The following is a 16,182-nucleotide window of genomic DNA, read 5'->3' as shown; positions in this document are numbered from 1 at the left end:
CTTTAACAATTGCGAAGGAGTAGTGGCCACAAGAAAAACAGTGTTTAGGGAGATAACTCTTACAACGCAAAGTATTTTGTTACGCGGTTGTAAATTTTTAAAGCGTATAAACTATACGATACCATATTCCAAATATCTAAGCGACAGCTTATTAAACAACAATACTACGCAAGAAACAAATTTAGGCGGAAGAAAAAAAAAAATAATAATCAGAACAAAACCTATAGGTCTTTCCACGGAAAGGTGGAAAGACCTAATAATAATCAGAAGAAATCCAATAGGTCTTTCCACGGAAAAGTGGAAAGACCTAATAATCAGAACAAATACAATAGGTCTTTCAACTGAAAGGTTGAAAGACCTAATAATAATCAGAAGAAAAGCAATAGGTCTTTCCACGGAAAAGTGGAAAGACCTAATAAGCAAAGAACCATCAAAACAACATCTGATAAACAAATTTAATAATACTTTTAGATATTTGGATGATATTTTGGCTCTCAATAATGACGACTTCAGTATGTATATTAATGAAATTTATCCTGGTGAACTTACTTTAAATAAAGCTAATACTAACAATGACCACTGCCCTTTCCTCGATCTTGATATCTATATCACTAACGGAAAGCTGAATACTAAAATTTATGATAAAAGGGATGATTTTTCGTTTCCTATCGTTAATTATCCGTTTTAAGATGGTGACGTTCCCTTGTCACCATCTTACGGTGTTTATATATCTCAACTTGTACGATTCGCTCGTGTATGTAACAATGTTTTAGATTTTAACGAGAGAAATTTATGTATTACTGAAAAATTATTACACCAGGGTTTTCGATATCACAAACTAGTCAAAACATTTACTAAATTTTATCATCGGTATAAAGACATCATTCGTAAATATAGCTCAACATGCAGACTTCTTATACGTTCAGGTATTTCACATCCAATTTTTTATGGAAATATTCTTTATAAAGCCCAAAGGTGTCAGTATTCACCTCATAAACTTACAAAACCTTTGAATAGACTTATTAAGAAGGGATATAATTACGATACTGTTGTCAAGTCATTAAAGATTGCATATTTTGGCGTTAATATTGAGTCACTAATAAGGTCTTTGCGTCGGAACTAAACACATTTATTCTAAAAACAGTTGTTGGCATGACACGGGTTATGTTCTTCTCATATATGTTATGATGGTATAATACTAAACCCCTAACGGGGAGGATGGTGCCTGATGTTCATATGATGAAATCATAATCTTTCAGTCAGTTTAATTGAAGTCTGGAGCTGGCATGTCAGTTAACTGCTAGTAGTCTGTTGTTATTTATGTATTATTGTCATTTTGTTTATTTTCTTTGGTTACATCTTCTGACATCAGACTCGGACTTCTCTTGAACTGAATTTTAATGTGCGTATTGTTATGCGTTTACTTTTCTACATTGGTTAGAGGTATAGGGGGAGGGTTGAGATCTCACAAACATGTTTAACCCCGCCGCATTTTTTGCGCCTGTCCCAAGTCAGGAGCCTCTGGCCTTTGTTAGTCTTGTATTATTTTAATTTTAGTTTCTTGTGTACAATTTGGAAATTAGTATGGCGTTCATTATCACTGAACTAGTATATTTTTGTTTAGGGGCCAGTTGAAGGACGCCACCGGGTGCGGGAATTTCTCGCTACATTGAAGACCTGTTGGTGACCTTCTGCTGTTGTTTTTTTATTTGGTCGGGTTGTTGTCTCTTTGACACATTCCCCATTTCCATTCTCAATTTTATTAAACATACTGTAAAGTGAGCAAAATGTGCGACAAGAAAAGTGAAAAGCAACGGACTACACCCGGTCTCGCTCCTATGGGAGTTTGTGTGATTCAATCATTTTTTTTTTTACTCTTCTCCAAGATTTCAATGCTAGTCAACTTTGTAACTTTAAAATGTTTTTGACATTTAATTTTTTTTTTGGTTCCTGTACCATTTTTTAACTGTTTTTTTTTTTAAATAAAATCAGAAGTTTAAGAAGACATCAACTAACTCCAACAAATGATTTTTTTTCATAACTTGATCTAAGAAGATTTGCTCTCCTATTTTCGTTTTTATATTTTTTTTAATACTTCTAAAATGATATAGAAAATGCATGTAAATAAAAAAAAAAAAGAAAATATGCAAACTATGATCGTACAACTGGTTTAAATATCAATATTCAACAAGTACAATGATAATTGATCAGTGCTAACTATATCGTTTACAGTGACAGAGAAATAAGAGATCTTTTAATTTGAAAAGAAGAACTAAAGCGGTGCACGCGTCAGTTATAATCTGGATATCAAATAACCCTTATAATAATTCATAAAAAAATGATTGTTACCAAATCATGTGAACAATTGTTTTAAATAATCGTTCATTCATATCTGCTAGGGTCACCTGATACTTCCTTCATGGAACTTTCACACAAGTCTTACGGTTTGTATTATTAAGTTATAAATATAATGTTGTTTTATTGTGCGATTGCAAAATATGTTTGCCCTTTTTTCAAATATTGTATGCATGTAATTTAAATAACTTTCTTTTGTTATTTTCGTTGTCAGTATGCTACTTTTAAACATCACACATAATTTAATTTTTTTAAAACATCTATGTACATGAAGAATTTGCACTGGACGTAAAGGAAAAAACAATAAATCAATCACCATATTTTCAAGCGACATAACTCCTTTAGTAATAGTTTATTCAACAAGTAAAAAGTGAATTTTGTAAATACGAATAAGAAAGGTATTCTCAGTTGTTAATGTCAGGATTATATACAACTTGACAAGCTGATATTAAATCATGGAATCTTTTACATTCTTATATCGTATGATGTAGGCATTATCATAAAATTGAGAGTGGAAATGGGGAATGTGTCTAAGAGACAACAACCTGACCAAAGATAAAAACAACAGCAGAAAGTCACCAACAGGTCTTCAATGTAGCGAGAAATTCCCGCAACCGGAGTCGTCCTTCAGCTGGCCCCTAAACAAATATATACTAGTTCAGTGACTATGAACAAATATCAGTAAATATGTCATGATGATCTCTAGACTGTTATATCCTATTTAAGTTTGATTCTAGTCGTAATCACGAGACCACATACTATGTAGATATAACAGTTTTTCATACAATACAGTGAAATGAACGGCATCAGTAGATTACCTGTCTTTAAAGTACTAGTATGTAAAACATATCATGATCACGGAACGGTCGTAGCCAAATCTCGTTCTCTCTACCACGAAATGGAACTTTTCAATAACTTGTAATTTGTAATTAGCCATACGACGGGTGCCACTAGTAAAGCATGATATGCCTACCCATCTGCAGAATCTTTGGTTAAAGCAGTTCGTGTTGCTCAGTTTTTTTGGGTTTTTTTATTATAAGAATATGAATCTTCTTACTCTTTTTCATTACTAACTTTTTTCCAGATGGGAAGTGCGTGTACAAAGCCAAATTCAAAATTCATACCTTTTGAGAATGATTCTGACGAGGTAATTATTTCTACTCGTAAAACTTCTTGGAATGTTTGGTGCTGGTTATCTTCGCACATGTACCTAAAAATATTGCATAATGTTGATAAAATAAGATTTCTGTTTGCCCTTTTCACACTTATTTTAATTTTTGGCTATTTCAGATTTTACCGAAATTTTCATTTAGGGGGTAAAGCTAAATATTATGTTCTGAATGTGTATGACAAAAGTCGGCACTTACTTTGAATTCGAAGATAAGAATAAAGTATTCAAATATCAGCAAATGCATTCAAATTCTTTAGTAGACTATGCTTAAGTTAAAAGTTTTAAGTTCTGATATCCATTTTGAATATTTGGGTAAAATAGGATCTTTTGAAAGTAATAAAGATTTTAAAAAATCGCACATTTGCCTAAAAATCAAAGGTTAGATAAGAAAATAACATTCTGTTGTACAGTATATCCAATTTCATCATACATATATAAAATATTTCCTTGTATCGTTTGTTTTGTTGACTAGTATAGTCGAAATTAAATGAGATACTATTACCAATGTTAAATCCTAGGTAAGGATTCCACCTGAAGAAGATGGCTACCCTGACCCTAGAGTTGTTTATAATATAACAGACAAGAGTTTAAAAAGAGGGGCCACACTTTTTGCTGATCCGAATCCTAACACAGGAAGTGAATCTGCAGGCAGGAGTCACACGTTGCCGATGACTAAAGCCGAACTTGACAAACATGCTAAAAAGGTAATAATCATATCTTTGTATGCCCCATTTATGGGCATTATGTTTTTTGGTCTGTGTGTCCGTTCGTCAGTACGTCCGTTCGTTCGCCCGTCTGTCCCTCCTCAGGTTAAAGTTGACGATCAAGATAGTTCTTGATGAAGTTGAATTCCAATCAACTTGAAACTTAGTACACCATGTTCTCTATGATATGGTCGTTCTAATTTTAATGCCAAATAAGAGTTTTGACCCCTATTTCACGGTCCACTGAAGATCACTGAACATAGAAAATGCGAGTTGGGCATCCGTGTACTACGGACACATTCTTATTTTTAACTATTTCCACCTTGAGGTACTTCCATTATATTCTATATTACATGCTATTTGACTCGTGTATTTTATTTGGTACAGTAAAGATCAAACTGTAATCCACACAATAAAATAAATCATGTCAACGTTTGAGATAATCATCACAAATGGAACCTTAGAAATATCAGAAATAAACGTCAGATTTGAAATAATTACCTTTAACTGAATCCTATAGGTACATGTAGCAGACACAATCGTTTGAGTATCAACAACTTTTCAGAACGTGAAATATATTGATAACCTACGGAACCTAAAGAGGCTAAAGATGCAAACGTAACAGACATAACCGTCCGGGTTGATTAAATGTTTGAGATAATCTCAACAAACGAAATTTAAAAATAGCAAATACAACCGTCTGGTTTTGAATTTATTCTGGGTGGATGCAACCCTAGATGAAGAGTTGTTTTTATAATCATGAAATTTCGTCATTATAATATTTTGTAGACTCCGAAATCAGCAGTTAACAGCTTCGATGACTTAATTGCATACTTAGAAAAGCCGTTATACGGCAAAGCATCCCGAGATGAAGTGATGGTTAGAGCTCTTCTTGTTTGGCTAAGTAATCAGAAGATCGAGAATTTCAAATCAAAGAGAGGTAGAACAGACACTCCTAGAGGATTCCTCAGTCTTCTAGGGCAGGACCGTACTACATATTCTACAGTTTTTACAGTACTTTGCAGGTAAATAAACTCATCATAGATACCAGGATTAAGTTTTGTAATTACGCCAGACGCGTGTTTCGTCTACAAAAGACTCATCAGTGACGCTCGAATCCAAAAGGTTTAAAAGGCAAAATAAAGTACGAAGTTAAGATTCATTGTTTCACACTTTAATTCAAATCAGAGTCCATATAATACTTTATAAATATAGAACTTTTGTTGGTTTCGGTAACACGAAAGATCACAAAATTCGAAAGCCTTTGATGTATAATTTTTTTTACTAAAGAGGACTTTAGTTGGCAGCCCAAACAGTTCTAAGGGTAACTATGCCTCATATTTATAATCATATAATTTATAATAACTAGCCATGTTTGACAATGATCTGACCAACAAGACTAGAAAGTAATTGTTCCAGTTTGAGTAATATAAAATGTTGAACTATTTATCCCTTTATTAACCAGGAACCTGATGTTTAGTAGTTGTCGTTTGTTGATTTGGTTCATATGCATTTCTCGTTCTTTGTTTATATATATATATAATATATAGATTTAATTTAGACTGTTGGTTTTCCTGTTTGAATGGTTTTTACACGTCTAGTAATTTTGGGGCCCTGTATAGCTTGCTGTTCGGTGTGAGCCAAGGCTCCGTCACGAAGGCCGTACTTTGACTTATAACTGTTTACTTTATTTACAAATTGTGACTTGGATGGAGAGTTGTTTCATTGGTACTCATACCACATCTTCTTATATCTATTTACCAGGATTAACGTTGTCGATTTGAATACAAATGCGTTATCCATTGAAACGACCACATCCGCTAAACATCTTCCAATGTATCAAAATATCATTTTTAAACAAGCTTCTTTGTCACATAAGATATTTGCTCGTGTCAATATTGGTTTCTTCCAAAATTATTTCATAGTTATTGGTTATTGCTTATTATTCAGAGTACGAATGCCAATACGTTAGATTCTAAATGACTTGGATTTTAATAACTACTAGTACTAGTATAGGGAATAGAACCACTTAAAACGATTAGCAAAACACGTAACCGTATATATTGTCAGTAATAAAGAGCCGAGACATGAGAAAATATGAAACATTTTAACCGAAAAACCAACGGCCTTAATAGTTATGACCAAAACATTAAAAACAAAAAAAATATGACCGATTCCAACCCACAATTTAAACAGGCCTATATAGAATGTGGCGGGGTTACAAATATACATGAGGGGTCAACCCTTCCGTAAACTGGAATAATGGTGTAACAGCACAACATAAGCATAACATGTTAACACAGTTGGAAATGGCTTGATTAGTACAATTGGCAAGAAGATAAACATTAACGAAATGACATAGTACGTACAGAGTACCCGCAGTTTCATGTACTGAAAAACTAGTCCCAAGACAATTACAACTAAAAATTAAATCCTTGTCCAAAAAACTAAATGCCTAAATCATAATTTTACCTCGAAACTACTTTAATTCACAGAATATTTGTTCTTTACGTTTGTAAATATTTGTCAACATGTAAGTTTTAACATTACTTTGATTCGTAGGAAATCGAATATCAAGTGTGCACAAATACACGGTGTGTGTAAGGCGGGTGATTACCAGCCAGGAGACAGAGACAACAGACGCAGTCAATGGAACGCAGTTTATTTAAACGACTCGTGGCATATCATTCATCCATATTGGGTTTGTCGGGCAGTGGTTGGGTTAAAAGCAGGAGGCTGGATTAAATTGGAAAAAGGTGGAAAATCAGTCGTAAAACGACAAAAAGCAGATTCTGGGGTGGTGCAGAATGCTTTTCAAGAACAATATATCATGCCAGACCCTATCCATTTTCTTTATGAATGCCACCCGGATGATAAAAAGTGGCAGCTTGTACAGAAGCCAATTACAAGAGAACAATTTTTTGACCAAGCTTATTTACGACCTGCTTTCTGGGAATTAGGTATAAAGCTGTTAAGTGTTAATGCATGCGCCCTGAAAACTACCGGAAGTGCAACAGCTATTACTTTCCAAGCCCCAAAAGTCACTGCCAACGAATTGAATATGGATTATGAATTTTTACTTAAAGAGGGAAGTTCTAGTGTGAATGAAGAAAACAAAATGCTGAAAGCAGAAAACATGCCACGCTTGGTTGCCAAAATAAGAAACGGTTCTGAATGGAATTTCCATATTCAATTTCCAATAGAAGGAATCTATAAAATCATTATAAACGGTGCTCATGAGTATCAACACTTGACCTTGTTATCTGAATTTCAAATAACTTGCACCGAAAAATCAAAAGACTGTCGATTGACACCATTTGATCCTGGTCTTTTAGGATTTGGTCCCGGTTTGACATGTGAAAAAGCAGGACTGCTCCTACCATCTCACCAAAATGGTCTTGTAACAACAGAAAAAAGCAAACCTATTAGAATGAGTTTTCTCTTAGATAGTGAGGTGTCTAAATCTTTGAAGGTAAAGACGGAATTACATGATGCAGATTCGGAAGGATTGCTCTTACAACAAAGTGACGTTACAACTATAATTGAAAAAACAGAACTTAAGATAATTACAAAAGTTGTCAGAGAAGGAGATTATGGACTGAAGATTTTTACCGGAAGTAATACTAGAAGCATGAATGTTGTTTGTAACTACTTCATCACTACATCTTATAAATTCACTTATGAGGTTAGTATCTAACATTTTTATCGATTTTTATTGTAGATCATCAACGTCATCGTCGACGATACTGTTGTCAGGTCATTAAAGATTGCATATTTTGGCGTTAATATTGATTCACTTATAGGGTCTTTGTATCGGAACTAAACACATTTATTATTAATAAACCAGTTGTTGGCATGACACGGGTTATGTTCTTCTCATATATGTTATGATGGTATGATACTTAACCCCTCACGGGGAGGATTGTGACTGATATTCATATGATGAAGACATAATTTTTCAATCAGTTAAATTGAAGTATGGAGCTGGCATGTCAGTTAACTGCTAGTAGTCTGATGTTATTTATGTATTATTGTCATTTTGTTTATATTCTTTGGTTACAACTTCTGACATCAGACTCGGACTTCTCTTGAACTGAATTTTAATGTGCGTATTGTTATGCGTTTACTTTTCTGCATTGGCTAGAGGTATAGGGGAGGGTTGAGATCTCACAAACATGTTTAACCCCGCCGCATTTTTTGCGCCTGTCCCAAGTCAGGAGCCTCTGGCCTTTGTTAGTCTTGTATTATTTTAACTTTTAGTTTCTTGTGTACAATTTGGAGTTTAGTTTGGTGTTCATTATCACTGAACTAGTATAAATTTGTTTAGGGGCCAGCTGAAGGACGCCTCCGGGTGCGGAAATTTCTGTTGGTGACATTCTGCTGTTGTCTGCTCTATGGTCGGGTTGTTGTCTCTTTGGCACATTCCCCATTTCCATTCTCAATTTTATTATCATCATTGTCATCATCGTCATCATCATCGTCGTCGTCGGTGTCGAAGTCGTCATTAGCTCATCATCATCCATCATCATCTGGGTAGGTTAAACCAATAATCTCATATTTTTTGTCAACATGGAAATTAAGGAAGCTCGCTTGTCATGTTTTGGAATTTTGGTCAGATTTAAGAATCCTCTGATTTTATCCATCTGAATGCCTTAACAAATTTTCCCCGGTGACCCCCATTTTTCTTTTTATAATTCTTTTACATGACAGTGTATAGTTAAAGTAAACTAAAATTTTAATAGTTTTTGAGGACTTTAACTTGTCAATGATAAAGCTATGAAAAATCAAGAGAGAACATTTTCCCGCCAAAATTTCAATGGCTAATATCTCGAAAACAAGCACGGTGATCTGTATTTGTTTTTGGCTCTTGGATTCCTTTATTAATCCCCTATCAATATAAACAAGTGTTTTGAAAAGTTAATTATTTTGCTTAAACAATTTTTGACATTTTATTGAGATGGAGCGTTAAAGCCTTTACATATACTATACTAGAACACACCCGTGATATCGCGGGTCCGTGACTGAAATTAAGTATATAACTATGCGTAAGCCTTATTTTAGTATTGGTATTGTCATCTGATAAAGTCATGCCGATTATAAGATGCACAGTTTTATCTGCTTTCAAAACTTTCTGTTTGAACCCGTCGACCTGGAACTTATCAATCATTGGTAATATTAATTATTTGGAAAACAAAAGGTCCTGGAATGGAACAGCATTGTCCAATATAAGTTATGAATAAAGTTGAATTCTCTAATTCGCTGTTTTACTCCATGCCCGATAACAAATTGAAAACTGTACCCATACGCCTTATTTTAAGTCCAGATTTTTAGTATTCGTATGGTCATCTTAGAAAGTCTTACTGATTAAAATACTACAATAGGGAACAATTTGACAATGATTGACTTTAGTAGTGTCAACCCTGTGATTATGACCCGTGTATATAGCAAAATCCTAAATACACCGTTTGGTGGTGCGCCTGTCAGATGCGGAACGTACAGATAAGGTATCGGTATCGGATTGGACCCGGAACTTGTTAATTATTGGCAATATTAATTATGTGGAAACAAAAGGGTCTGGAGTGGTGTAGTTTTTAATCAAGACTATTCTCCTTCATTGGCTATATATATAAAGTTGAATTCTTTGATTTGTCGTTTTTACCCCATGACGGCTGACAAATTTGACCTCGTTATTTTAGTATTATAGATATTTTTGTCGGAAACCCAAATAAAATATCCAACTACAGTAACTATTCATTTCATTTTAAAGAAGACTAACAAGCGTCTGGCCAGACACAATCTGTTGTCATGTATTGAGAATGGTAAATTCTCGGAAATAGAGAAAATAGAACAAGGAATTAGCAGATGTATCAAAGAGAAAATTCCAGAAACAGACTCTGACATTGAAAACGCTCAAAGGAAAGTCGAAGTTTTAAAGATAAAAAAAGGTAACTTTGAATTCCAGAAAATGCAGGACAATACTATTAGTGTTTTTAACCTTATTGTCATTATAATTTTTCAAAAAGGCAAATGGACTTAGAAGTTTTTTCTCTTCAGATAATGAATTTTCCTGTGCTATAGGATATAAATCAAAAGACTATTATATCTTAATATAACAGAGCATTCAAAATTAAATTTATAAACGATCAACTTACATGTTATTACTAGTTATATCAGGTTACTGACACCGTCCGAAGGTACTCTCATACACCCGAAGATACTCTCATACACCCAAAGCATCAATTAAGGGCCTTACATGTGGTCGACAGCAGTAATTAACTTGGCCTGATAAAAGTTCCAGCTTTTTCCACATGTGGTCGACAGCAGTAATTAACTTGGCCTGATAAAAGTTCCAGCTTTTTCCACATTTTGAACTGAAATCCTGTAGGAAATTGTAGTTAAATTAACTTGGAAAACCTCCTTTCCGCCTTATTTACTAGAAATCGTAGAGACTTTTAAATTATAAATGCTTCATCATATCAACAGCATCTTGCTTGGAGACTGGTTGTAAAGTTTCGATAAATCAGTAAAAAAAAGTCTAAGAAATACTAGTAAAAATATAATCTTTTCAGCGTGGAACAGAGCGTCAATTCAAAAAGGTTATTTTAACTACTGTGCACATTTCTAAACAGTTGTTTTGCCCGGAAAAGGGGGTATTTTTTGTGGTTATATTATGATTGGGTATGTTCTTACCTACAGTCACAGTCTCTATAAGAGATATTTATTGCATGCATTTAGCGCAGGATAAAACTGTATTTACATATTTTGACTATGCTCTCGCGCAACTGTTTACATGATTATAAAAATGCTTTGTATCTCTCAAACAACACTCTAATTCTAACTAAAATGCAAAAGTAATAATTTTTTTTAATACTCCCTTAAATAGTTTGTCATGTAACGAAGACAAAGCCACACTCAATGTTTTATATCTATAATCCCTTAGCAATATGCAAAAGGCAGCAATCATATTTATTTGAATAATTCATTGTATCTTTAATGGTATTGCAGATATCCATGATGCTTATATGAGGAGACATTTATTAACAACTGAAACGACTATTCTCAAAATACAACAGTCACAATATATCAGAATATTCACAGAAAGTGTTCAACATTTGGAAGAATATGCTTTTCAATTAAGAAATCTTGAAGGATTTACACAAGAGTTACCGGATATCCTTGCTGCTGTTGGGGAATTTAATCATGCGCATGTCACAAATGAAACGGTTGTTAACACATTGGTTGCTTTATCGGTTTTGTTTGGGAACAAACCAAAACCAATTGAGGTAAAACATAATGCTTCCTTATTGTCGAAGTGTTTTTTTCCAAAGAAAACGTAAACTTATTCTAATTTGTTGACCAATTTACAATAATTTACGGTGAACTTATTAATTATATACATTAAAAAAAACCCACAGACATCTATTTGATTCTATATTAAAGAGCTGCCAACATAAGATTATCTTTCTATATTAATTCACTTTTTATTCTAATTTTCATTGAATCTGACAGAACAAAGATGATCTACCAACCCTCGCACGTGATACAAAGCACAAAATACAATTGAAAAAAGATAACATTGCGTCATCGTTGTCAATAGAAGATGCCAGGCATGCGCAAGTCGTCATTGAGAAGTACACATACAAACAAACAAGGAATGTGAACGTGGCAGCTGCATCCATTCATAGATGGGTAAGTCAAGAATACAATGAAACAATTCAGAAATTGAATCAATATTCAAGTTCGTTCAAATCAAATATGGTTTTAAAATGTCATTTTCAGTATCAAATGGTACCACATTGTACGCTGATTCTAAAAAAATATGGCTTCTTTACACTTTTGTTTGAAATAAGGGAAATAATTAGTTACTTCCGGTTTGAAAAATGTCACTTCCGTTATTATTTGATAGTTCACTTGACACTGATTCCTGAGATATATGATTCTATATACTTTTAAATTAAATAAACAAGTGAAAAGAAAGTCTTCCGGCTTACACAAGGTCACTTCCGTTTGGATTTTTCAAGATCATATGACATCGTGCAAGTAATATTAAAAATAACAGGAAGGAAATTTCCGTTAAATGTAAACGTATACCCTTTCAACCAAAATGTATGTGTTACGACATGTCACAACTCACAATCAAATAAAAAAAAATGTTGTCAATATCTTATACGGTTTTTGAAAGAAGTGAAAATAAGCCAAAATCAAAATTTAGAATATGACCTTGACTAATGTATTGTGTTAATTATTTTTTGGACCAATGACCTTAAATCCGAAGACCCTAGTTCTCTATCACTTATGTTTTACCAGTAACAAATGCATATCACTTAAATCAAATGCGTAAGAGGATTGACTCTCGTGTATATTCCCCCAATAGGTCAAAACCAAACTCATCATTCTGATAACGAAGTGATAAATTTGGTATAAAACTTTTGTCGGTTTCAAATGTCAAAGTAACAATAATCAGAACGAAAGCGATAGTTTTTTTTTATCCTTTTTTCCACTGAAAAGACCAAATGTGAAAATTCTCTCACACATATATATATCCAGACTTAACTAATCGATCAGATCGGTAATCGAACACTAATCGATCATATTTGATCGGGGCCGCCTTCAATATCATAGCTGCTACGTAATGCTACGTAGATTTTGACTATTGAATGTGTACCTATAGACTACCTGCTACATAGATGTTGATAGCAGCTACGTACCCAGTACTCGAATGATGACTTGGAGTCATCGATCAGTAATCGATCAAACTCTCAGGAGTTTGATCGATTAGTGATCGATTAATTATAATTCAATGATTGATAATAATAATATTGGAAGTGTTTCCTGAGAGAGTTTGATCGATTACTGATCGATGACTCCAAGACATCAATTGAGTACTGATCAAATATGATCGATTAGTGTTCGATTACCGATCTGATCGATTAGTTAAGTCTGGATATATATTGTGATCATTTTTTTTGGCAATCGCCAATGGCAGTCAGCAGGGTTTAAGTACATTAGTTGTTCGACCTGCTAGTCAAATGCGTTTTGTTAAAATATATTTTTTCACTCTATTGGTCTTTTGGAAATGTTGTTTGTGCTGTATTTAGACCCTTCTACAACGAAATTTGTTACATACACAAGCATACAAATTGCGGTTTTTATCCAACGCAATCATAGGTTTGAACGTTGTTTTCAATTTAGTCTTGTTTATATTTTTTTCGTTTGGCCTTGTATTATATATTCCCTCCGGTTTATATAATCCATTCATCCTATTTTGACTCTTTAAAATCCAAGAGTCTATCCTAAATTGAAGTTAATTTAACGGCCTTCCAAATCCTTAACATCACTGAAGAGACATTAATTGTTATATTCCGGATATGGTGTAAAACAATTAGCATCTCATGTTGTGGTTTACCATCAGTGTCGCAAGTTTATTGTTTTCTAATTGGTATTAAGTTAATATGCATGTATAGATCCATTTTGTTACACCTTGCGATCAATTTATTTGGCAATCGCCAATGGCAGTCATCAGGGTTTAAGAACATCAGTTGTTCGACCGGTTAGTCAAATGCGGTTTGTTAAAATATACTTTTTTTGGTCTTTTTAGTCAAAAATATAATCGGTAAATCACAATTTTACTATCTTTTCAACATTTATCGTTATTTTATCTTTTCAGGTAACTGATGTCGCATCCACATTGATCAGTGGGAGATCGGAAGGAGATGTATAGTGGTTCCATAACACAAATGCGATGCTGGTTAATAAATAGGATTTACGTTACATACTTTGATTCAGTGTTGTTTCAGAAAAGATACATTGCTTTTTCAATCCAGTTGATTTTTCTCTCAAACTGGTACACAATAAAGGCTGTTATATTAACACATTGAATTCCAAGTATTATACACTGACATCAAATATACCGTTTTATAAGGAATTTTCATCTGCAAAATTGGCTTGAAATTTATTGATTGTTTTTTTTTTAACTTAAAATTTGTAATTATTGATTTGGTCATAGTTATTTTTACATGTATCTTAATAAAATTTTGAATCTTTTGAAATATTAAGGATTTTCTACCCCAGGTATATATAACCTTGGCTGTATTTTGTATATCCTTTCGGAAGTTTGTGTCCTCAATGATTTTTAACTTCATTTTTTATTTGGCCGGTTTTTTAAATCCAGCGTCTGGCGTACACAACTTTACTCCTGGTATGTATGATGAGTTTAGTTGTCACACTATCCAACTAATTAGTTTATACATTAAATTACAGAAGCATGCACAGTAGTATGTGCATGTATAATTGTTATAATAAGTAAAAGTGCAAAATTGTTACTCTTTTTTGCTTTTTCTTTTCTATTTTGTTAGTTAGTTCGTTTTTTTGTTGTTGTTTAATGAGACAAAAGGGGACAGTTAGTTTTGTGAGAGCTCACCTTCCTAACCTGAGACAGTTGTGTAACAGTTTAACATAAAATAAACTCTAAAAACTAGTTGAAAATTGCTTAACTCAGTAGATCAGTCCGAAGCACCAATATCAATTATCATAAACAATAGACACCAAACACAGATATATTCACAACCAATGGAAGCTTATCCATTCTTGGCATTTGCTCTTGTATGACAAAAATTATTTGCTTCGTCTTTTAATTGTGACAGATTAGTCTTGTTTTGTATTTTTGCACTCGCACGGTGGAAACAACTTTCTGCAATTCGAGTGTTTAATATTCTATATGATTTACTGAAAAGAATTGTTGAAACGTTATATATTTCCATAAAAGCCATGTTTGAATATCAGTAAATGTTTACAGCATAACATTTATGTGTACGAGCTAAAGGAACAGAAAGACAAGCTTTTTCTACTGCTTCGTACCCAATACAAAAAAATGTTGTTTTTTTTTCATTTTCAAACAAATGTACGTTTACTACCTTGATCCTGCACGCGTATAAATTGATTTTATTTTAATTTTCGGCTTTTGCTTTTTATCATTTGCTGAAATTTACAAATAGCTCAAACGCCGATCGAGAAGATGACTTAAAAGGAAACTGTGACGTAAACAGTCATTTTGATATAACCAAGATCTTTAATTTCTAAAAGTTTGATAACCTATTAAGGTGGTAAACCTTCCTTTCTGTAAATGTTGAAAACTTCTGTCCTATATGCAAATTTTGAATTTCCAAACATTCAAATGTTCATTATCAGCCATTCATTATCTTTTTTAATCTTTGATCCATTCTTTTCTACGATGAAAAACAATCTGTCTATTTCAGTTATAATTACTACTGAAACGTTCAGCATACATAATAATGTTAGGAAAGTACTCACATTAAAGCTTTATATGCAAATAATTATTTGCCTTCTATTTGTAAAGTATATTGTAAATTTAGCTCTTTGTCATTTACCCAAGGTACCATTAGTATGAATTAAATCTGCTATTCTAAGTGGAAAAAATGTCTATTCGTGATATAGCTTGTTCCATAAATCATCAATTATTGAATGAGGAAAGATACTGGACTTTTTTTTCATTTATCACAAAACCTGATATATATTCACACAAGATTTAAAAGATGAATTGGACACGATGATCACTTTGTAGAACATTCCCATTCCATTTATAGTAAAACAGTTCTCGTACTTAAAGTGCAGAAAATATATGTACTCGCTATTCAATTTGGCCCAAAGATAAGCCAACTTCAAATTCAACTTCATGCTATGGCTTTGGATATTTTTCCAAAGTTTGTTAGGTACGTTATAATTCCTTTCGGCTGTGATAATACGAAATAATTGCTATTGACATTTTTGGTTGGCCTGTAACGAAAGATTCCGACAATATAAATAGACTGGGTATACACTATTTTGTTGATTATTTAGTGCAGATTTACGATTTATCAAGTTTCAGTTGAATAGAGAAAATCAAAATAAAAATGTAACGGAATTTCGCAACCGGTTGACATTTATAAAATATAC

At 33.1% G+C, this 16,182-nt stretch overlaps 1 protein-coding gene across 1 annotated transcript; it reads left to right on the top strand.

Annotated features, from left to right (window-relative positions):
• Positions 1–2,410: 2,410 nt before the first annotated feature.
• On the top strand, positions 2,411–14,279 carry LOC143071940 (hillarin-like). Its single transcript, XM_076246645.1, has 9 exons — positions 2,411–2,444; positions 3,440–3,502; positions 4,045–4,230; positions 5,020–5,255; positions 6,793–7,915; positions 9,998–10,175; positions 11,236–11,513; positions 11,740–11,919; positions 13,898–14,279. Exons 2-9 carry the CDS (start codon positions 3,440–3,442, stop codon positions 13,949–13,951), a joined length of 2,298 nt encoding a protein of 765 aa, XP_076102760.1. The 5' UTR covers positions 2,411–2,444; the 3' UTR covers positions 13,952–14,279.
• Positions 14,280–16,182: the final 1,903 nt, after the last annotated feature.

The sequence above is a fragment of the Mytilus galloprovincialis genome, chromosome 4, assembly GCF_965363235.1.
Source record: "Mytilus galloprovincialis chromosome 4, xbMytGall1.hap1.1, whole genome shotgun sequence".
NCBI classification, from domain to species: domain Eukaryota; kingdom Metazoa; phylum Mollusca; class Bivalvia; order Mytilida; family Mytilidae; genus Mytilus; species Mytilus galloprovincialis.
This window is presented reverse-complemented; position numbering and strand designations above follow the sequence as displayed.

What these genes read in the sequence shown, in the direction of transcription:
- LOC143071940 (XM_076246645.1), top strand. Translation starts at nt 3,440, where the DNA reads ATGGGAAGTGCGTGTACAAAGCCAAATTCAAAATTCATACCTTTTGAG. An exon ending in TTGACAAACATGCTAAAAAG is followed by an intron (nt 4,231 to 5,019) that starts GTAATAATCATA and finishes AATATTTTGTAG; the next exon opens with ACTCCGAAATCAGCAGTTAA. An exon ending in ACAAACCAAAACCAATTGAG is followed by an intron (nt 11,514 to 11,739) that starts GTAAAACATAAT and finishes TGAATCTGACAG; the next exon opens with AACAAAGATGATCTACCAAC.